Raw genomic sequence first — 23,887 nt, 5'->3', positions numbered from 1 at the left:
GCTATAAATCTTGGCTCTCTAGGCACTTAATCCCTTATTCAGGAGTTGGTTTACTGTGCATGTGGGCAAGACTTTTATTGGAGCTAAGAATGAAACTATATACACCATGAAAATGTATCCATTGCAGTTAACAGAAATCAGTCATTCTATAGGCATGTACTCTAGGGTTGTTTTGATAGCCTTGGAAAGGCTTCTGATTTATGTTCTAACAGATCTTGCTAGAGGGGAAACTGCTGGTTCCTGCCTTGCTCATCTTTTTGCTGACTCCGTCAATTCCATATGGTGGAAGGAAAAAAAGCATGTGTGGCTACATCAATTCTGTTATATTTTTTCTCATGAGAGCAAAATTTTTTGGGAGCAATAGTTAATCTTGTAAATAGATTATTTTATTTTACAAGCACTTAAATTTGATTAGTTATATAGTCTATTAATATAAGCTGCTTATGTCCTGACCCTGCATTTCAATTTCAAAGGAGAAGTTATGTGGATAGCATAACAAACATACATATTAGCACCTTTTGGAAACAAAATAGTTGTGCTCATGAGCCTAAGAAAAGATTTGTTTGATTTAATAGGTGTTAGTTGCATAGCCACATGAATTGCACAACTCTTGTGAATATTTCCACAGATATATAAGTGTACACATTTATGGAGTCAGTGGGGAAATCTCCAGAATTGATGTCAATGGAGTTATCAGCCCTAAATTGAAAAGGGGAGGGGGGAGAGATTGGATATTTACACACACACACACACACCACGCACACACACACACACACACACACACACACACACACATTAAACTTTTTTTCTGCCTACCCTTTGGATGAATATGATATATGTTTGCAAAAAAGTGAGTTTAACTGTACTGAAATCTCAAAGGGAAGAGAGGGTCGGTATATTATGCAGGGTATGGTTCAAGCTGCAGATTTTTGTTTGGATGTGTTTGGTTGCTTGTCATATAAGGAGTCATTAAAATGTGATATTCCTTATATACGTGTTTTTAGTTGTTAATCCCTTGAGTAAGAAAGATATATGGGGAAATAGCTGCTAAAATTATGGGGGGGGGGAAAACAACTCTCAGCAGTAGATTGATTACGGTAATTATAATTTAGGCAGAATTCACCTTTAAAAATAGAATATACATTGCCTTGTATATGTTGTATCATATCTTTGACAGGCAACTTCTCATTATTTTAACAATTACTGTGATTCTTTTGGTCTCATTTTCAGATTCTAGATTACCCATAAGATTCTTTGTTGTAACCACTCCTGCAGTTTTCCATAGTACAGAGTAGGTGCTCATGATTAAGTTGTAAGTTTTCATTTAAAAAAAAGATCCCTTTTTCCAGATCAACAGAAATAGAAAATTGCTTTATTTCTACCATATTCCTTTGGAGCTTAACTTGCAATCTAGGCTTATTGTTGTTCAGCTTGAAATATTTGTGATCATGAGTGTTTTGTTCTCCCCCTCGGCTATATAAAGATGCTTTTTCTCTTACTCATATTTTCTTTAAGCTTTTTCCTCTTTTGCATTGTTTCTTCTTCTCTTCTTTTCTTTTTCTCATCCATCTCCTGGTTCCTCATCCCCTGCATGCCACTAACTAGTTTCATTAGATATTAATTGATTTGTGAATTCAGGCTGAATTGCATCATCAGCAGATGGCGGATCCTGAATTGTTGGAGGAGTCTTCATCGCTGTTGGAACCAAGCGAAATGGGAAGAGGGGCCCCACTGCGATTGGGGTATGTTTTTCAGTATTAATGGTACTTTATAAAAATTACAGTACTGAAGTTAAAGAACAGAGTTGCCCCAGTATCTTATAATATTATTCTTGGTTTCTTGCATAGGAAAATACAAGTTGACAGTCATGTCCTACACAATTAACTTTTTCTATATCAGCTGAATTTGTGAATTTAGTTACTGGATAATAAGTATTTATTAATCTAAAATAGTGAGGATTTGATTTCTATAGGTATTTATTGCTACTAGAATGTAATAAATTGAAAACATTTTCTTTATAATTTAATAGATAATCTACAATATTTCTAGACTATCAATGATTGTACTTCATTATTTAAGGTGTTGCTTAAAGTATCTGGAGAAGATGATAAGATATAGCTCACTAACAGCCATAATAAATAATTTTATGTTAATCATAATTGATTCAATTGATTCTAAATTTAGGAAATTAGAAATCTTATTAGGCCACAGAAAAGTTGCCAAGAAAATAAATACTTTTAATTTATTTTGAGTAGAACAGCAGTATGCTTGTTTTGCTTCATTAACCTTTGTTGATTTATATCCCACCCTTTTCTCAGAATCCAAGGAATGTATATTGCATATACTGTTCTTCTCTCTCATTTTATTCCCATAACCATCCTCAGAAATAGGCTGACTTGGGAAAATGTAACTGGCTCAAATTCTTTATTGAGGTCCATGCCCAAACATGGGCTTCAACCTGCATTCCTTAATCCCTTTTAAAGCAATATATTGCATTGTTTGATGTAGAGACATATTTTTTTCACAGCTGTTACCATTAATTTTGATAAACTTTTACTTCTATCAATTTTATTCAATAATGATCTTTTTAAAATATTTTTTTATTATTTTTAATGATAAAAACAATATATAGATTTTAGAAAAAAAAAGAAAAATAATGAATAAATGGGAGACAACATAAGGAAAAGAAACAAAGCAGGGAAAAAAGGAAAAATGTTAAAAAGTGGTTTATGATTTTAACAGCAGTTATAAATGCATTTAATATTTTACCCCCTAAGTTTATATCATAATATTCTTTCCTAATCTGTCTTTCCAAATCATCAAACCCATAAATCACAAGTATTTTTTATTCAGCAAAAAGTCAATAAGGGGTAATTTTATTCTATAACTGTCTTGATATTTTTAGCATATCTTAATTTTTAATATGCTATTAAGCATTGAAGCAGGCCCAATTACATTACAGATCAACATCAGTATTAATTTCAAATGCTGATGTGTAACATTTGCAGTTTATCATGTTTTTCCAAGATCTAAATCATCCTTAAATTTTATGTTCTGATTGTACTCCTTTCAGAAATCTATCAAAGAATTTCCTTATATTGGTTATCAAGACTTTTTGTAACTGGTATTGTCACTGAACTTCCAAGTGCTTTTTAATAACAGGTATTCTTGGTCAACTTCAAAAATTTAAGAATACATGTATTTAAGTGTTGATCTTATTGTACAGTAGCATTCATTCCTTGATAATTCAGGTATTGCTCCAAACAAAACCTTAGTTTATGTTGACCATTAAGAATCCAAATTGAAATATGGTAGGTATGCATTATACAAAAATTGCAAGTTGTTTATGTCCTATTTTTAAATCATAGATTGCAACTTCATAAATTTTCTCTGTCATCCATAAATTCCTGAGATAGACTGAAGTTCACAGATACAGATTTTAATTCAGAAAAATCAAAATTAACCATTTCTAACCTGATCTCAGAATTCTCAGCCAGCGTAGCATTGGTAAGAATTCTGAAAATTGAAATTCATACTTTTAAAGAATAATCTGGTTGGGAAAGGGTACCCCAAACTCTGAATTACAATTCCCTTCATTTCAGGGCATTTGTTTGTTTTTATTATTTATATATACCCACAGTATCAATTTCACTTTGCTCAGAAATTAGTCAATGTTTTGGAACTTAGAGGCTTTTCAAAATTAGGTAGCAAACATATCCCAGAACCAGTCCTTAAAATCAGGATAGTTTATTTCTATTTATATAATATTATTCTTTTTGCAATGATGTTTATGAAATGACAAATTCCATGTTTAAGAAGTACAATTTAACATAAAAAGTTAACAGAAAATGATTTAATTTCATTTTTGCATCACAAGCATATTTTATACGATCCATTTAGTCTCTAGAATTGAGTATCCCAATTGTTCATTTCATAATTCAGTTATACAGTTAATACTTTTGTTTTATTTTTCTATTAAATTGCGTAATGTCTGCACTATTTTCTGGGTTCGGTTAAAAACATTAGGGCCTTCCCTTATATTCTATTGGTTTTGCAATGGCACCATCCATTTATTTCTGGATTGATAGTTATTTGCATATTCTTCTTTTTGTTTGATTTCTCCTGTATTTAGATTTGTGGCTGGAGTGATCAACCGTGAGCGAATCCCGACCTTTGAGCGAATGCTTTGGAGGGTGTGTCGTGGAAATGTTTTCTTACGACAAGCTGAAATTGAAAATCCTCTAGAGGACCCAGTAACGGTATAAGTGGCCATTTCTAAAGCAGCAGGCTGACCGTGGCGGGCAATTAATTTGACACTTCCTCAAGCTGCTTCATGTGAGGGGTGAATACTGCATAGGCGCAGAAAAGGCTGCCATCCTAGTGGCGGCCTTTTCTGTGCCTGCATAGCATATACTCACTTGAAGCAGCTTGAGGAGGTGGGTGAATGCAACTTGAGTCACTAAAGGAGCAGAGAGCAATTATGCAGAACTGGACGTGATTCGGGTTTTTTCTTCTCCCTCTGGGGTGTCCTTACTTACTTTGTCTAGGTAGGATACAGACATTGAACTACATATCTTTGTTTCCTAATTTGATTTCTAATTTCCAATTGATCTCATTTGTATAGCCAAGGAACAACCAGATGTGGCCTGGGGGCTGTAAAATGCGTAGGTCTGCTGCAGACGCCAATTAAAATTTTTTTTTTTTTAAAAAAGTTATATGTGTGTACATTGATGAATTTAAATCAAAGTTCAATACTCTTATGGAAAATCTTATGAAATCTTAGGGTTCGGTTATCGAAATCTCATGAGAAATGGCAATCTTGCTGGCCTGTCTGGAATCACACTCATAAGGAGGATGGAAATCATGATAAAACAGTATGGTTGAACCATCTGTCTGACATTTTTAAAAGCCACAGAGAAATCCAGCAGATTCAAGAGGCACAGCCCCCTTTTCCAGTTATTGTCAATCAAGATGGGCCACAAATATGATGCAAGGTCTGAGGGACAAAATGTATCAGGAGAGATTGGAGGAACTGAATATGTACAGCCTGGAGGCAGAAGGGAAAAGGGGTGACGTGATTAAAACCTTTAAATATATTAATGATGTGAATAAGGTTCTAGAAGGCGGTATTTTCAATATTAAGCAAATATCAAGAACATGGGGGCAAAACAAGAGGGAAGTTCAAAAATAATGTTAGAAAGTATTACTTCACAGAAAGAGTAGTGGAAGCTTGGAATCCATTTCCAGCGGAAGTAGTGAGTCGGTCATCAATTAAACATGCTTGTGATAAATTATGCCCATCGTGTGACAAAAATTGAAATAAATAAAAATAATAATTAAAAATAATAAATACATAAATTAAAAAGAAAAAACCCTCAAAGGGCAAACTTGATGGACCACTAGGTTTTTTTTTCTACTGTCAGTTTTTTATGTTTTTATATTTCTGCTTACAAAGAAAATCAAAACCCTGGTCGTAACAAGTGCTACTATTCTTATTAAGTTTGTGCAAAAAATTATTGATGAAAAATGTTTTCATTTGAACAAATGCAGGAAGGGGTAGTTGCTGTCCAAATCTAGCCATCTGTCTGAAAAATTGCTGCTAGCCTCTTGGGGAAGTTCAAGGATTTGGATACCACTGATATCAGTTCCTTGCCATTCATTGCTTTTCCTTCTGCTTGTTTACTTCAGATCATCTCCTTAATCAGCAGCCTTGGCTTATCTTTGTGGCTTCTTTGCTTATGTTACAGTTTCTCCTAGTAATACATTATTCAGAATATAAAAGGGATGGATTTCTTATGCTCCCTCCCCCTCTTCTATTATCCTATGGCTACTTGGTGATCTTGGTTGAAGATTTATAAGGGAAATGAGAATGATTTGAAGAAAAGTTTAATATTTGAAAACCTACTTATTTAAATTTGGATTCTTGAAAGCATGGAACCTCATAAATTTAGAGCTAGAGATGTATCCATAAAATGCTATTCAGGACAATTATATCGAAAGGTTTTACATTCAGTAAAGACCTAATTCATTATATTTTGAGCCTAAAAGGGTAATTTCAATTCAAAAGGTTCTTAAAAAATGATTAATTGGATTTTTTTTTGTCTAGGTAGGATACAGACATTGAACTACATATCTTTGTTTCCTAATCCATAATATTCATCTATTACTAAACCTAATTGATTATTAATAGTTCTTTTTTTCCTCTCTTTTCTTACTTTCTGAGTAGCTTAGATGACCTTGCTTGAATTCTGGAACTATTGCTGCATCAGTATGTTTTGCAATTCTGTGCTGTATTCTTTTGTTATACAATATGGCCTATCTCTCTTGCCATTTTTAAAGACATAATGAAGTAGTTAAGGAAAACTGAAAGCCTTTCTTTTATTCATCCTTCCTCCTCACCAACCCTGAAGTGGTTTCAAATCTTGACAAAGATTTCAGGAAACTTTAGAACAGAGGTTCTCAACCTTTTAGGCACCAGGGACCGGTTCCGTGGAGAAAGGTTTTTCCATGGACTGGAGAGTGCGTGGTTTTGTGTGCTGCCTGCATCACACGGATGGGGCTCTGCTTATGCGGACCAGTTGCTAGCATGCCGCAGCCTGGTACTGGTCCATGGCTCAGGGATTGGGACCCCTGCTTTAGAAAATATACATGGTTCTACTTAGCAGGGATATGATTATAGGAGAGATTGGACTGAGAAGTCCCCAGTAAATATGATCATGAGAATAATATGCGGGCTATAGACTAAGTGGTCTCAGCTTTGAACCAGGATTTTCATGATCCAAAACTAATACATCTGCTACTCTCAGCTGGATAGCTTTAATTCCAAATGGACCTTCTCTGTCTTTTCTCTTCTAGGGTGACTATGTGCACAAGTCTGTGTTCATTATTTTTTTCCAAGGTGACCAGCTGAAAAACAGAGTCAAGAAGATCTGTGAAGGGTAAGCAAACGGGAATAAGAAGACTGTTGCTTTTAATTTAAAACTCTTGTGATTCATTTTACATTATTTTCTAACCTTCTCATCCACTTAAATGTATAGTGTTTGAGGGGGGGCCAGCATATTATTCTCATGATCAGGTTATTATTACTATTATTTATATTGAATCACCTCTGTGTGCCTTTCAGATTCCGGGCTTCTTTGTACCCCTGTCCAGAAACTCCACAGGAAAGGAAGGAAATGGCTGCCGGAGTAAACACAAGAATTGATGACCTTCTGATGGTATAATAATGATGATAGGATAAAGCAGAAAGAGACAGTTCTTAATGTTTTTTATACTGTTTTTATTTCTGAATTGGTCTTTTTAGTAAATTAACCTGTATATATACTGTAATTTGTATTGCAGAGATCATATTAATTAGATGAATTCAATGCCAGGTAACCTATATCTATTGACCTAATATTGAATGGAATCCAATTACATTTGAAAAATCACAAATTGCCTACCCCTAATCTAGCCATTGGTCTTGTTATTTGATTTGGTGCTGGCTCTACACTGGTTATATTCTTTTGGATGAACTTCCAAAGCAATTTTTGGGGATTAACTAAGTAATGAACTTATTACTGATACCTGATGTTCTGATGTTCTGTGTCAACTCATAAATAATAACTTTCATGTCCAGCATTTTAATTAACTTGACATCTTAGAACACTCTGAGCACTAAAAGACTGTGCCCAAATAGATGAAGACAGTAGATTGAAGTTTAATTCAGAGATGACAGTGTAGAATTAGAGTACAATTGACAAATATGTTTATTTATATCCCGCCTTTATGATTTTTGCAAATGGCAGCAAATATACCTAATACTTCCTCATCCTCCTATTTTCCCCACAACAACCCAGTGAAGCGGGTTGGGATGAGAGTGACTGGGCCAAGATCGCCCAGCTGGGTTTCATAGCTAAGAGGGTACTAGAACTCACGATCTCCTGTTTTCTAGCCCGGTGCCTTAACCACTAGATAGAGCCATTATGAACTTTTTTACATACTTTTCATACTCAAGGATAAAAGCTTTAAAACTGTTTTGTCAATAGCTGATTTCTGAGGGATGTTTGAAAGCTCTAGTAATTCAGAATATTAGCTATTCCTCCTTTAATTATATTGCTTAGTTCTTGAACTTCTAGGTATATTTCAAGATTCTGTTACTATATTAAAATTTCAAGAGTTAAAAATTTGTGGAGCAATGTATCTTATGTCCAGGATGTTAGTCTTTGGCAAAAGCAGTATGGAAAATAATATTATTATAAATTAACCATTAACCATTTGAAAAAATAGATACTTAGTGTAATTTTTAAAGTTACTATATTGCTATAGGCTTTTATTAGACTTTGCATAGAAGTCTATTTGTTAATGTTGTAAAAAGACTAAAATTACATTATAAACCAACAAAGTAAAGTTACATTATAAAATTTAACACACTTTAAATGATTTGGGACAATCTGGGCTTTTTCATGAGAAATCTCCTAGGGTCAGATACTCTCGATTCCACTCTTCACAATTTGCCACATAGTTTTTTCCCCCTCCTGCTTTATTCTAGTAAATACAAACAGAATGAAAGAGGTTTGAACCTTTCCTTAGTGGTAATATAAGCAAACTGTTTTTTCCTTTTGGAATAGTCTAAGGGGAGATTAGGGGATAAGCCAAGAATGTGCTTTGTTCTCTCTCTGAGGGAGATGGACTGTTAAGAAATAAGAGGTATAAATAAATAAAATTAACGTTTGGAAATGCAAGAACAGGATTGGAACTGTGGAACTGGTAAGCCCATATAACCCTTTTGCTTTCACCAGTGTGTAGTCTTGTAGTCTTGCTTTCACCTGGTTGTTTCTGGAATTAAAGGATTGTTTACTCTCCATGTAGAAGAGTTGGACATCAGTACATGTTTAAATTTAATCATTCTATTAATCTTGGCTACTAAGGCAAAGGAGTAAATTTGTAGTTTGTGTGAAGGCTGAGCTATGTGTAAAACTGTTGAAATTCTCAAATTAGACTGGAACTATATGAATTTCCATAGCTCACAGATGATATATACAGTATAGACTCCATTTCCCTTTTTATAAGAAACTCTCTCCTTCCCATGGTAGGTACTGAACCAAACTGAAGATCATCGTCAGAGGGTTCTTCAGGCTGCTGCAAAGAACGTCCGTGTTTGGTTCATAAAGGTGCGCAAGATGAAAGCCATTTACCATACTCTGAACCTCTGCAATATTGATGTGACCCAGAAATGTCTCATCGCTGAAGTCTGGTGTCCTGTTGCTGACCTGGATTCCATTCAGTTTGCTCTCAGGCGTGGTACGGTGAGTAGTAGCCATACCTCTTGCCTCTTCTAGGATGTTCAACGTTATTGCTAGCTCTGATTTTTAAGAAAACACAGATTTTTCTGAGTGTTGCAAGCAAAATCTGTTTGTGCAAACAGACTGTAATAGAATTCTTTACTTCTTTAATTCCTTTTCCATCTGGATTGGAGGAAGCATGGTGCTTTTACCTGAAATGTGTCTCAACATTTTGATTTTTAATTCACATTTCTTAGCTGTTTCTCAAGAGAGGGCTTGCCTTGATTTTTGTTCTCTCAGAAATACAGATAGTCTTGAATTCAGATAAGTGATAGCCCACTTCTTTTGAAACCCTTTGGTGTTTTTTAAAGCAAAACTTTTGAAACAGTTCTGACTTTATTTATAGGAACTTCTTCATACATAATTGATATATTTGGCTGAAAGAATGATAGAATCCAGTGTTTTTCTGGTTGTATTCAGGAGGAAATCCAAACATTTGTTTTGCTTTTATTTTTTTTGAAGAAGGTCTTGTGTAACTTGTATTCACCAAAATTAAAAAGCATTTTCTAAAATAGCTAAATAACAAGTATGCTTGAATATATGCAAGAGTGAAAGATTGTAAAAGCTGTCTGGGTTTCTACTCAATTGAAAAAGTAGCTTTTCTAATCTTCAGTTTGTTTGTGTATAACAGGAGCATAGTGGATCCACTGTCCCCTCTATCTTGAATAGGATGCAGACCAACCAGACTCCACCTACATACAATAAGACCAATAAATTCACTGATGGGTTTCAGAACATTGTAGATGCTTATGGTATTGGAACCTATCGTGAGATTAATCCAGGTACTTGCATGTATCCTATGAAACTGTCTAGCTTCTGAGCATTTGTTTTGATTTGTCTCCTTTCTGACTTATTCTATTGCATCAATTTAATTTATAGAAAGAATCTGAAACAAATAAAAAGTCAATATTTCTGTCGATTCTGTCAATTCTATGTATCAATTCTATTGATCTGATTTAAAACAGAGACCCAGCTTTATTTTTTATTACTGGAAAATTGCAAAGGAAGTTTAACTTAATAAGTTTTGAGTTCCAGAGAAGAAGCCTATTTAAAAGAGGAAGTTGACATTTTGTTTTCATGTTAAGTTGGCAAATTTATTTTTAAAATCGAATCCACTTTCTTGTACATGCCTTTTAATAATTCTGTATTTTTCCTTAGTATAATACTTTTTTCTCAGTAAGCCTTATAGTACATTTTAGAGCTGTTTATAAGTGGTGAATTACACCAAAAGTAGATAAATATATAAAAGCATTTAATTAGCTGATAGAGTTGAAGTGTAGCTTGGGAAAATTCATATTAAAGTAGGCATTAAATTAATTAGTCTGCCAGCTCTTCCTTGAGAGACCATTTTGAATCCCAGTAAATACATGTATAGAATGGTCTGGTAAGCAACATTTTTCTCCATTTTCAAAATGTATCAAGTGAAATCGGTCAACAAAGTTCTTAAACAAATTTGGCAGTCATGAGATAAGAGATGTCCTCTTATACACTATTTAAAATTTTTATTCTGATCCATGGTATGATCATTTGTAAAACTTCGCTCTACAGTTCTAGTGATATTAAAAGTACTATAAAGTTGGAAAGTGCAATCAAAATAATAAAATGAGCAGCAATCTTCTGAATAAGGATTACAATATTTGGGACTGTTTGCTTAGAACACTGTTGTATAAAAAGGGAGAAGAGAAAAAATGTACGGAGAAAATAAACTTTTCTTCAATCATAATTCCAGAACTCAGAAGTAATGTTAACTACAACCACTAGGGAGTATCAGCATGCTTCTGGAAACCATAGCAGTATGTAGTGGTTTAGAGACAAAAAAAGTTGCATTACTGATGTTCTATATCCTACCTCTGTGGTGGTGAACCTATGGCACACGTGCCACAGGTGGCACGCAGAGCCCTCTCTGTGGGCACACGCGCCATCGCCCCAGTCCTAGGCCTTCAGCTGGGTTTTATAAAACCTTTTCGCTTTAGGCCTCTGTCGCCGTGTGCACAAATAGGTTCAATCAATCAATTAATTTCAACTTCTCGCGGGGAAATAAAGTTGGAATTGATTGATTGAACTTTTTAGTCCCACCTAGTCTGCCATTACCACTGAAGCCATGCCCACTCAGTGGGCCACACCCACCCAGCACCCAACGATACATAAGTGGGTTTTGGATTGCAGTTTGGGCACTCGGTCTCTAAAAGGTTCGCCATCACCTATTTCATTTTTTCACTTTTCTGGTTTTTGTATCACTTCTAGTACTTTATATCCATTGAGTAGTATTTTTTACCCCTCCCAGACAATATTTATCCATAATATTTTATACCTCACTTATTCCAGAATGCCGATGTGAAAAAGATAGTTATACTTATTTGTGCAAGGGAAAATGTAGATTCAGTTCCAAAATTATGACGATTCTATACAGTTAACATTTATATGCCTTTGTAAAAGTTTCTTGTATCTTTTAAGGCACCAGTATCAACACTTTTCTTAACCACAGATAGACTAAACTGGCTTGTATGTAATTTATATACGACTTTTTGCATTGCCAGAGCTAGGGTGGGTGTGGCCTCCACATGATGAAACCGGCACACGCGGTGGCAGTTTGACACCCCTGCTTTAGATCATTGTTTCAAAACTGTTCTATATCATTCTGTTAAATAGTTTTTAATCTCTCATTCTTTCAGCTCCATACACAATCATAACCTTCCCATTCTTATTTGCTGTGATGTTTGGAGATTTTGGCCACGGCATTCTTCTGACACTTTTTGCTGTCTGGATGGTGATCAGAGAGAGCCGCATTCTATCACAAAAGAGTGATAATGAGGTAATTTGACTTACTGACTTCAGAAGTTAAGATGTAAATTTGAAGGCAGTCTCTCACAGAACTTTTTTTAATAGTTTGCAATTTGAGCAGCTTTTATTTCTCAGCTTTTTATTTTATGTTCAGTTGGAGAAAAATGCTTTGTCCTCTTTTGGAACTACTGTGTGAGAGATTTTTCTGCTATGTGTCTTTCTGTAAAACAATTGATAGATACTTCAGTATGTATTCTGTTCTTCTGAATCAGAACTGAGACCATTCAAGCCTTTGAAGGGATAGAGCAGGCTTAAGTTAGAAGCCATATGGAGCATCAAAACCTGATGGAACGTATGGCACTAAATGTTTAGATGAGAGAGGGGGCAGTTAAGGAGCAAAATGTACTTCATAAAATCTCCTTTTTCTAAACATCAAGCCAAACTTTCCAATTTGGAATGAAGATTTAAGGGGCAAAACATGTCTTAACTATGTGCAAGGCCAGAGGAATCATTTTCATTCTTTGAAACCCTACGTCTTCCTAGAAAAATGCAAAAAAAGCCCTGTCCCTTAAAGAAATCAGGAGGTTATAATAATGGTCTAAAGCTGAAAAAGACTGTCTATTTGGGAGTCAAAGGAAGATGCTTGGCAGCATACTTTTGTATTCTTAGTGTAACAGTATCATTGTCACATATTTCCAGTTCATTTTTTAATTTCTCTTCTCTTTCCCTTCCCCTAATCTTCTTTCCTAACTTGGACAGATATTCAACATTATTTTCAGTGGCCGCTACATTATACTGTTGATGGGTTCTTTCTCCATTTATACTGGCCTGATCTATAATGACTGTTTCTCAAAGTCACTCAATATGTTTGGCTCATCTTGGAGTGTCCGACCAATGTTCCAGAAATCCAACTGGACGTAAGTGATGAGACACCTGCAAAGGCAAAGGATAGTAAAATATTTGGGAAATGGCTTGAGGAGGTTTGGAAAATGTTTAGTTGATAAAAGACATGGACGTGGTAAAATAACATCATTTAATGGTTACTCTTTTATAACTGTGTCAGGTACATTGATTTTGCTATATCTATTTTGTTCTGCTCAGATATTCATGCTCTGACTTTTCTTCCTATCTCTACAGAGAAGACCTTCTCCAGGAATATCCTATGCTTCAGCTTAATCCTGCCATTGAGGGTGTTTTTGGTGGAGCATATCCCTTTGGCATTGATCCAGTATGAACCACCATTTTCTATTTTCCTTTCCTCTTCCCTTTTACTTCACATTGTTTCCCCTTCCCCACATTCCCATTTTACCCTTTATTAATTAAGAGATATCAAAGTATCAAAAATGTCTGATTCACTGGATAAAAAGATAATTAGTTTGGTTGTTGTGTTAATGTGATAGGCTGTTTACTGAATGTTAAGAGATTATCATTACATTATACAGAAAGAGATGATAGAATTTTAGATTTCATCCTGGTCTTTAAAAATTACATTTTTAAAAATGTTTTTCACATGCATCAGTAGAATACAACTTGTATTATCCTTTCCTGAAATGCAGACTCATCCAAAAAATACAGGCTATCCTAGCTATGTCTGAAATGGATGGGACATTCACCTGGACTACCAGAATTCTCTTTACATTCAAATCCTTTTATAGAAATGTCTCAGATTCTTTCTCTAATCGTGAGGTTCTTAAACTGGTGGTGTTGAATTGGTTATTCAAAGTGAGAATTTGTTGTTCCTTTACTTTGCTCTAACAATTACACTTTATTCTTTATAGGTAAATAACATGTTGAAAGGAAGTTTGAAACGAATACTGTTCATCCGTCCATCAGCACAATAACTCTCTGATAACTAAGTAGAACAGGGCCAAGTTTAGCCCAGGGGGAAAAACCAACAAATGAAAGATCATGTTTAAAAATTAAGCTGGGGGATTGCAGAAGAAAAAAAATCCTAAAAATTCACCCAGTGTATCTTTGTGGGAGAGGTGCTTGGGTAGTGATTCAACATGTTGTGACTGTTCCATTCTAAACCCTTTCCTCAAGTCACATAACCCAGAGTGGAATGAGTGTTTCCCAGTGCTTATATGAATAGAACTTATGGCCACTGCTGGAAAGGGGTTGGAAAGAATTATAGATGCCATGGTCTACCTTCTGCCCTAGTTAGTTTAATTTTTTTTTTTTGTCTAGATCTGGAATATTGCTACCAACAAGCTGGTGTTCCTTAACTCCTTCAAAATGAAGATGTCAGTAATTCTGGGCATCATCCACATGATGTTTGGTATCACACTTAGTCTGCTGAACCATATGTGAGTGTGTTCCATTTAATTAAATTATAAAAAAAACTAGAGGATATGGAAATAAAGACAGAATATTCACTATAAGTTATTTTTACTCTGTTCCAAATAGTTTTTATGAACAGCCAGAAGTCATGCAATTGAATTTTTTAAAAAACAAAGAATTTTTCTTATAACATATTGTTACCAAGATAATTAAATGAACATGTTCATAAAATTGCTGGAAGTTAAATATTGAAGAGGGGTTGGAATTTATCATCCAATAAGTAAATTTATTTAATCTTGCTTGAATCAAAATTATTTACATTTAGCACAGTATGCATATTAACTAAATTATTAATTTCATAATTTATTGGCTGAAAGAACTGTCTAATTTTTCTAATTTTTCCCTAAATATTTCCTAATATTTTTCCTAAAATATTTTTTTCATACCTCTATAGTTATTTTAAGAAACCTCTGAATATCTTCCTTGGCTTTATCCCTGAAATTATCTTCATGTCTTCATTGTTTGGATATTTGATCATCCTTATCTTCTATAAGTGGGCAGCATACAATGCTAAGAACTCCATGTATGCACCAAGTCTTCTTATTCACCTCATCAACATGTTCCTCTTCTCCTATGAAAAAGATGCCAAAATGCTTTATAGTGGGCAGGTAGGTAGTCTAGTCTTTATAGGGCAGAAGTCCCCAACCTGTGGGCAATGGCCCACTATCGGTCCGTGGCCTATTGGCCACTGGACTGCATGAGTGGCTGGCGAGTGAGTGCACATGTGTGCGTACATTCACCCCCCCACTTGTGCTAGCATTACTGTAAGGGTTGCCATGAGAGTTGCACGTGTGCTAGCATTGCCGCAAGGGTCAGACGGGAGCTAGCGTCACCATGAGGGTCCCTGTGAGGGTTGTGCAGGTGCTAGTGTTGCCACGAAGGTAACAGGCGCTAGCATTGCCACAAGGGTCACAGGCGCTAGTGTCACTGTGAGCATTGTGCATGCTCTTGCAACCCTGTTTGCATCCCATGCATGCTTGTGGCCACGTTTGCGGTGTGTGCATGGCCCGGTTTGCATGTGTGTTTGCGCACATACAGATGCCTGCCCCTCCCTTTCATTCCAAGTTGCCAACCAAGAAAGTTTGGGGACCTCTGCTATAGGGCACTTTTTATTCATTTTGGGGTTTAAATGAGCTATCCTTGGGGAGAGAGGAAAAATGCCAAACCTTATTTGATATCACATTACCAGTTAGTACAGTTTTTTGGAAAAAGAAGATCCAGTTTGCTCTAGTGGTTAAGACTCCAGGCTAGAAGAGTATGAGTTCTAGGCCTCCTTTATTTATAAAAAAACAGCTGGGTGGCTTTTGATCAGTCACTCTCTCCCAATCCACAGTGTTAGGTATTGGCAACAAGCTGGTTGGTCAATTCCTATAACACTTAATAGGATTTGATTCATTTGAAATGTGACCGTGCACTTGCAGGAAAAACTTTAGATAGGAAGAAAAAACAATATTTGGAAAATACTGGGCAAGATATATTAAAGCAACTCCCAGTTGTTTCAGTGCGATTTGTATCAGGACATTTGGCAGAGAGAAATTTTTAGCGATAAAACTTTGTAGTTCCTTTTCAATAAGCTAGAATTTAAATTCTGATTAACAGCAGGTTCACAGACATTTTAGCAATGGTTCAGTGTCTCCCATGGATGGCTAGGCCAAGTTCAAGTGAGGGGCCTTATATCCCACAATTGTCATTTTGCTCCTAAATGTGCAATGCAGCTACTGTCATTAAGATCTTATTTACTTTTAGTGGTGAAGTCATTAATTGTCCTATTTTTCCTACAGAAAGGTCTTCAGTGTTTCCTGGTGGTAGTTGCATTTCTGTGTATCCCATGGATGCTGGTTGCTAAACCCTTGATTCTTCGCCAACAGTATTTGCAAAGAAAGCACTTGGTGAGTGACTATAAGAAGTTTTTCCTAAGAATCTTTTTATTTATTCAAGTATGGAGGTTTGATCCAATTTTCTACAGTGGAGAACTGCATGCAGATGAGTGTTATCCTCGGTTATTTTCTGTTCTATGCTAAGGAACAGGTATACCCATAATTGCCTATTATTGTCTGAATCTGTCTCCTGAAATCTTGATCTGTATGCATGTATTTGCCACACAGGAATCCAAAGAGCGACTTAGATATTCCCAGCCCTGAGGGATTCTTGATGTTTCCTTTTAAATGGTAGACACTTCTGTCACAAATATTTTTTGACTCTGCTTTTGGTTTAGAAGATGTTAGCTGTATAGAGAAGGATGCTGCTTTTTAAGGAAACATAAGCCCTCACAAACCTTTGGATATGTTTTGAGTTTGTTTTCTTTTTAAATCTAGAACCGTAAAGGGAAATTTGTCTTACTGGCATGTTACTGCAATAATGGGCCAGGCAGCCTAAAAGACAGACTGCCCCCATGATTCTCCAAAGATCTGACTCTGGCTTCCAGATCTGTTGTTCTTGTGGCAAGTACATTGTTAAGATGTAACTGCCCTTCAAAGTGCAGCTCAGTTAAAGACAATCCCTCTTCCTTTTCTGACCCTCTCATTTTCCCATGACCCCTCCATTTGTCTCCCTTTTTTTCTCTTGTTTTTTTTCTCCTTTCCTGCTTTCTTTTCTTCCATTCACTATCAGGAAGGGCAGCCTGAGGAACCCCATGTCAGCCCAGGCCAGAGTCCGCAGGCAATAGAGGCAGCAGCAGCTGCAACAGTGAGTGGATTAAAAGATGCCACCTATACACATGACGAAAACAGAAGGTGTCAGGAGCTTTGGAAAGTATCCACCCTGAGGAAGAGGAATAGCACAGTTGCCTTTTCCTCAGAAAGATACAGTCCAATAATCTCATTCATTTCAAATTCTACACGCACTAATATAGGAAATGATACAGTCGTAAGTTTATATCCAGAGGGTCCTGCAGTTATATTGCAGAAGATTATTGGCACATTTTAAAGCATGTGCTCACTATTTTAGAGTCCCAGCCAGGGTTTTTTTGGAATTAATTATTCCTTTGTACTCTTATCCCTAGTTATATACATTCTCTGTGAATGCAGATTGTAAAGAAAAAGGGCAACAATGAAAAAATGCATATAAAGGAAGCTTGCCCACTGATACATTTCTTATTGTGGGATCCCTGATAATGTCCTGAAGAACTTCAGAGTTTCTGGGAAAATAATTTGAAAAACACATTATAGTACTTCATTAAAAGTCATCACAATCTGAAAAGAATATCCTGTTTTGTATTTGCTGTCGGTTTTTCCATAGTTGATGGCTTTTTCCTCCTTCTGTTACAATCCAACCCAGCATTCCTCTTTCCAACATATTTTAAATTTTTCATACTATTTTTTAAAAATTACAGTTATATGGTAATGTTTTTGCAGTAGTACCATCTATTCTGAGTTTGCCTTGGCAGTCATCTCTATTTCTCCGTATACTTCAGGAATCCTTGTGATAGTGCATTGAACTATACTGTAGACTGTCATTCACTGAAGTGGAGAGAATAGTATGTAATTTGATAGCTTCTTGACTCTTAAGCAGTTTCTTCTGTTTTAAACTCCAGGCTGTCGAAAAAATCATATGAATATCATGATTTCTTGTTGCAGTATTTTGTTCTTGGGATAAATAATAAGATTACTTCTTTAAAAATCAGGGATGTTATTTGACAATACAACGTATTTGCAGTCTTGCTTTGTAAACTGGAATTATAAACTATATATAAAACCCAAAATCTTAAGTATTACCTCATTTATCTGAGATCAAGGTTGATTTCTCAAGCTCAGGTTACAGAGTCAAAGTTAAAAACATTGGAACTGCTTTACTAGTCAAAGGTCAGTACTACTTGCTAACCAATAATATTCCTAGGGAAATTTACAAAATAACACATTAAATCCTAAGAAACTTCTAATTTACCTGGGAATAAGGATTATTTCCAATCTAAAGTGTACAGAGTCAAGCTTAAGTACATAAGAATTATTTTTTTGAGTCAAATCAAGTTGTAGTATCCTGCTTGCTAACCAATCAGATATCCACAAGAGCCTATGAGAATGACACGGAGGCTTTTTCAATATTTGATTTTTACTTAACCAGTAAAAATACCTAGAATTTGATGGGAGAAACAAATTAAAATAAGGACTGTAACAGGATCTGTGATAAGGCAACCAGAACAATTGGATAGAAAAGAAATGTTATATTGATGTGATTATTATTTTTAGGAATATTGGGAAAAAGTATATATTATCTATCAAAACAGTAAGAATTGTATTAACTCAATGTTTGGAAAAGAGGATATTTTGGGAAAAGAGGAAATCAACTAAAACCGTTATGTGGATTATGGACTATAGAAATCCGTTGTTAATGATTGTTTTACAAATGTAACCCAGACAACACAACAATAAAATATATTACAAAAAAACCAGTCTAAGCATATTCCTACAATGTGAACTTCCCTGCTTTTGTCTTCAGGCACCTGCTAGTGACAACCATGTTTTATATGAGAGACTGGTTTGTCTTGCTATCATTCTTCTATTTGCTAGCAAACAATTATTTTAGCTAATAATTTTGTCTTTTTCTCTTTCTCCTAAATGTTACAAATTCTTCTACGTCTACAAAACTTAGTGGGAGATGTATAGATTTTTTAAAAAGAAGCTGCACCAGAAGCCATCTTAGTTTTTCACCTTTTTTATAAGTTGGAAAGGCAAATGCCATCCCTTTGTGGTAGACCAAACTAGAAATCCAAATTTATGAATGCTAATTTTATTATAAGTTACAGTAAGTAAATCTTACAATTCTGAATGGACTTCCCAACCCCACTTTGTCTCTGTGAGAAGTAAGGAGGGTCAAGTCTGAGATGCTTACTCAAATTACATTTCTGCCGTGGACTCAAATGTCTTATATCTGATTGGTGTCTTGGTTGTGGCACTTCTTGCTGTTCCTCAGGTTTATTTCTATTGCACATTGCATCAAATGAGATATGTGCAATTATCTAGTTTAGGCATAAAACAATGTGATATCTGAACATGAAAGTTAAAATTAAGTGGTTAGTTGAAGTTAGTAAAGGATGCTAAAAAAGTGTTTTTGGTATTTTTAGAATAAAAGATGGCAAGTAAAAAGCTTAATGAAAACGGTAGAAGGCTAATAGCTAACTAAGAGGAGATTCAGCTGTTCAATTTTTATTTTAGCTCAGTCTTTTCTGAGAGAAGAATATGGTTTCCATTAGCCACTGATAGAGGATAGTTCAGTTTGATAGAAATATTGCCAGGGAATGTATACTGAAACTTAATGAATTGAGATTGCTTGAGCCTAATACACTGATTCTAGGATACTGAAAGAATTTGCTGATAGATTGGCTTAACTTTTTCGATCTGAGAAATGCTGAAGAATAGGGATAGTACCAAATCACTGAAAGATGAAAAGTATTCCTTTGTTCAAAAAAAGAGAAAAAAAGGAGGATCCAAGGAACAATAGATTGGTGCTGATACCTCAGAATATTCTAAAGCAAATAATAAATGAGCCTGAAAGTACTTTGGATAAAATGAAGTGAAATTAATAAAAACCATTGCTTATCATTAATAAGTCTTTTCAAGCTAATCATATTATAGTTTTGGTCAAATAACTTCCTTAATAGATTGTGGGAATATTGTAGACATAATCTGCCTTAAGTAAAGATGTGATAAAATATTTGACGACATTCTGGTTTCCAGATTATTTAAGTACAAGATACATAATGTGTCTATATGACTCCATAATCATTCTGAAAACTACTTATCAACACTTATCAATACTTCTTTATCATGCTGCCTAAGATATCAATGAGATGTCACAAGATTTAATATTAGGTTATGCACTATTCAGTGTTTCATTAATGACAGATGAAAAGGTGGACAGAATTATAGATAAAGGAAAACTTGGTGGAATAGATAAAAGACTGACACAAATTTAAATAATTTTAAAATACAGAAAAGTGGGCTCCTAAGACAAATGATTTTTTTATTTAGTAAGGAAAGCCAATGACTAAGTTCATAATGCAAGAAACAAGTCACAAAATGACAATCTTAATGTAAAAAAAAGGTAACCCCCCCTTTTTAATAATAAAAGCAATTTGGCAGTGGAATATGTTATCTAGAGAGGAGATGGTTTTTTTCTTCACTGAACATTTTATGCAAGGGACAAGCAATCATACATGTATAATTATTCAATTTGGATTTTTGTCCTGAGCAGGGCTGGGCCTGGGTCTTAATGGATCCAAATCTGTAAGTCAGGGAATTGGAAAATATAAAATATAGGCAGTCCTTGATCTATGACATTTGGTCAATGCCATTCCAATTACAACAGCACTGAACAAATGGTGATTATGACAAGTCCTTGGAATTCTAGTTGTTCCAGCATCCCTGTGGTCACATGATTGCAGTCTGGGTGCTTGGGAACTAGTTCATACTTAAGATCAGTTGCCAAAGGTCCCATAGTCACTTGATTGCCTTTTGTAACCTTCCTTGCCAGCCTCCCCAAAAGTTTACGGGGAAGCCAACAGGGAGGGTTGCAAATCACTGGGATAAGTTTCCTCTACCCGGGCACTCTCCTCTGTCCCCTCTGGCCTTGTGGTGCAACAGCCATCTACACAATCCTGTGCAATCTTCCTGACCTATGCCATGCCTCTTGCATACCCACCCATATAATGCTTCTTGCACATCCTTCCCGACCCACTCTGACCTACACGGTGCCTCTTGCACACCCTCACGACGCTCTTGTGCACTTGAGTCATGCCATGCTTTCATGCATCCTCTCTGACCTTCCCCAACTCTTCCTAACAGTCACCTTTTGTGCAGTCCCTTGCCACATTCAGACCTTCCCCTGCATCCCTGTGCACACCCTCATTCCATTTCCCAGCTACTTGTCTGCAGACCTGAGACAGCTTCTTTGACTTTGGTTGTGGGAAGCTGATAGGAAAAGGCCTAACAACCATGATATTCAGTTAACAGTAGCAGCCGGAACTCCAGGGATATGCACTTTATGACCACATTGCTTGGCGCTGGAAATTATGGTCCCAATTGCTGCTGTAAATCAAGGACTACCTATCACCCAACAAATTCTTCCACAAATCTTGTTCCAATATCTTGTTCCAATGTACATGAGAACTTTTTCTGGAATCATATATATATATATATATATATATATATATATATATATATATATATATATATATATATATATATGTCTATCTGTCTATGTGTATCTTTTCTCCTGTGTTGCATGCTTTAGGGAACACTCAATTTTGGTGGGATTCGTGTAGGCAATGGGCCAACTGAGGAAGATGCCGAGATAATCCAGCATGATCAACTCTCCACTCATTCTGAGGAGGGTGAAGAGGTAAGTCTGCCCTTTACTACTGTAAAATTTTATGTGGAAAGATTTGTCTAGGAAGATTAACAGGTCAAACACAACCTCTGTTCCTTTGCTCCCTCTTTTGGCTTTGTTTAAACACTAACAAATTCTGCTTTAGATAAGTTCCAGTAACAACCAGCTAAAGTGGGTTTTGTACCTACATGGGTTGCTCTGTTATATTTTTTTTTACATTATCCCTTTTCAAAAATGTATTCCATTATTTGAATGTGTTTTTGCACCTTCAAAAGTTGATTTTTTAAATATTGATTAAATTAATCATATGCTTTGGCTGGTAGTCTTACTCTTTTTCAAAGAGCAATGCTAAAATACTATAAGTCTGGCTAGCTATATATTAAACTTGTGTTATCCTTATATAGTATATATTGGGGGTTTGGATAAAAACCTAATGTTTTGAACAGGACATATAATGATGTCATGGATAAGAGCTGGATAGTCTCATTGTAGTCTGACTTCTTATACTCTGTGGGATAGGGGATATAGTCTTAACATTCCTGGACAATGGAGCATTAGTGCTGAGTTGCTCAAAAGAAGAGATGCTTTTGTGATCTCAAATTATACATGACAAGCTCTGTGTTCCTTTGTGTTTTCAAGCCTGCATTGGAGGAAGTGGTAAGCCTGTAGCCAATTTCTGTTCCTCTATTTATCCAGATTAAATATTCCATGAATTTAAACTTTTATAGAATTAAATGGACTTCCATTAGTGACTCAGCAGATATTTTTAATCATGCATAAATATTTGTAATTGTAGATCAATATTAATCATTTTCATATCTTCTACTTAAAAACAAATATGTGTATGAATCACTACATATGCTTGAAAGATTTTTCCTGATTTTTTTTGCTGAAATTTAGTTTATAAATTACTGTTTTGAATTGCAGATTACTAATTATAGGGACTTGCTTTTCATTTGTCTGTCTCAGTCCCTGCACTTTTCAAATCTTCTGCTTCATTTGTTGCATAAAGTAATAAATGTGACAAGATCATTCATTTAGAAGTCTTCAGTTAACAAGCCTACACATACATTGTAGCTAATCAGTTTCTGTTGCATGTTGTCACTTGTGTAGTCACATATCAAAGTTCTGCAGCAATTGCCAAAATTGTTTGTAGCAATTTGTTGTTGTTTTTAAAATCTCTGTTTAACAAGCTACATTTTATCCAGCTACATAATAAGTTGGAAAGGCAGTGGGGTATGTAATTATCATTATTTGTGTTCCCAATAATGGGACTCCTACAGAAACCTTTGTGGTTAAAAGGAGTAAGCAAATGAGTAAGAGCAAGAGATTATCTGTAGACCAAGCTAGCCTCCCTCTCTTCATCTTTCTCAGCTATCTCAACAGAAACATCTGTAGAATAAGAATTTGTTGTTTCATTTTGTAATTTGGATTTGTCTTCTAGTGAGATGGTCTGTTCCACCTGCAGATGCAGAAAATACCTTAGTTTTTTTTTTATTGAAAAATTTTTAAAAGTTTTTACAAAAAACAGAAAACAACAATACAACGACAAAAAAGAACAGGATTAAACAAAACAAAACAAGCCTCCCCCAGCCCTCCCCAAACCACCCACACCCTCCCCCCCCCCGGAGCTTCCCAGAGCAGAATATAGGCTTAATTAAAAAAGTTAAAAAAATTGTATAAAAAGAAAAAAAAAGAAAAAAGAAAGATTAACAATAGATATATATATATATATATAAATAAAAATTATAAAAAAGCTAAATAATATTTTTTTATATCCAATTTAAATTGTATAAACTTTATCCATTTGTCCCAAATAGCAAAAAATTTCTCTTGCGATTGTTCTTTTAAGAAAGCTGAAATCTTTGCCATTTCCGCCAGGTAAGATACTTTAAAAAAACCATTCCTGCAAGGTAGGCAAAGATTCCTTCTTTCAGTATTGTCCTACTAACAACCTTGCAGCTGTGATCAGATTCAACATCAATATAACCTCCTTTGCATCGCAATCAGTAACTATACCTAACAAAAATAATTGTGGAGTAAATTTTACCCTCTTTCTAAAGATTCTCTGAATATTCCACCATATCTTAATCCAAAAAGCTTTTATATTTTTATACGAC

At 35.2% G+C, this 23,887-nt stretch overlaps 1 protein-coding gene across 9 annotated transcripts in view; it reads left to right on the top strand.

Annotated features, from left to right (window-relative positions):
- The window catches only part of ATP6V0A1 (ATPase H+ transporting V0 subunit a1), a 61,059-nt gene that overhangs the window by 16,068 nt on the left and 21,104 nt on the right, over positions 1-23,887 (top strand). For 2 of the 9 annotated variants that reach the window (XR_005557164.1, XM_039347230.1), the window contains exons 6-19: positions 1,639-1,742; positions 4,133-4,259; positions 6,856-6,938; positions 7,124-7,217; positions 9,075-9,287; positions 9,955-10,105; positions 11,996-12,135; positions 12,864-13,021; positions 13,242-13,332; positions 14,292-14,410; positions 14,839-15,052; positions 16,226-16,333; positions 21,672-21,779; positions 22,407-22,424. Coding sequence is in view for 8 of the 9 variants with exons in the window: in XM_039347230.1 (XP_039203164.1) it covers positions 1,639-1,742; positions 4,133-4,259; positions 6,856-6,938; positions 7,124-7,217; positions 9,075-9,287; positions 9,955-10,105; positions 11,996-12,135; positions 12,864-13,021; positions 13,242-13,332; positions 14,292-14,410; positions 14,839-15,052; positions 16,226-16,333; positions 21,672-21,779; positions 22,407-22,424 (1,728 nt within the window). In the remaining variant the exon portion in view is untranslated. Of the gene's footprint in view, positions 1-1,638; positions 1,743-4,132; positions 4,260-6,855; positions 6,939-7,123; positions 7,218-9,074; positions 9,288-9,954; positions 10,106-11,995; positions 12,136-12,863; positions 13,022-13,241; positions 13,333-14,291; positions 14,411-14,838; positions 15,053-16,225; positions 16,334-17,054; positions 17,130-21,671; positions 21,780-22,406; positions 22,425-23,887 lie in introns of all 9 variants that reach the window. The other 7 variants (XM_039347237.1, XM_039347233.1, XM_039347232.1 and 4 more) reach the window with 7 other exon arrangements.

Source organism: Crotalus tigris, unplaced genomic scaffold, assembly GCF_016545835.1.
Source record: "Crotalus tigris isolate CLP2741 ecotype Arizona unplaced genomic scaffold, ASM1654583v1 scf7180000018057.1800818, whole genome shotgun sequence".
Lineage (NCBI taxonomy): Eukaryota > Metazoa > Chordata > Lepidosauria > Squamata > Viperidae > Crotalus > Crotalus tigris.
Note: the sequence above shows the minus strand (reverse complement) of the source record. Positions and strands in the feature narration are given on the sequence as shown.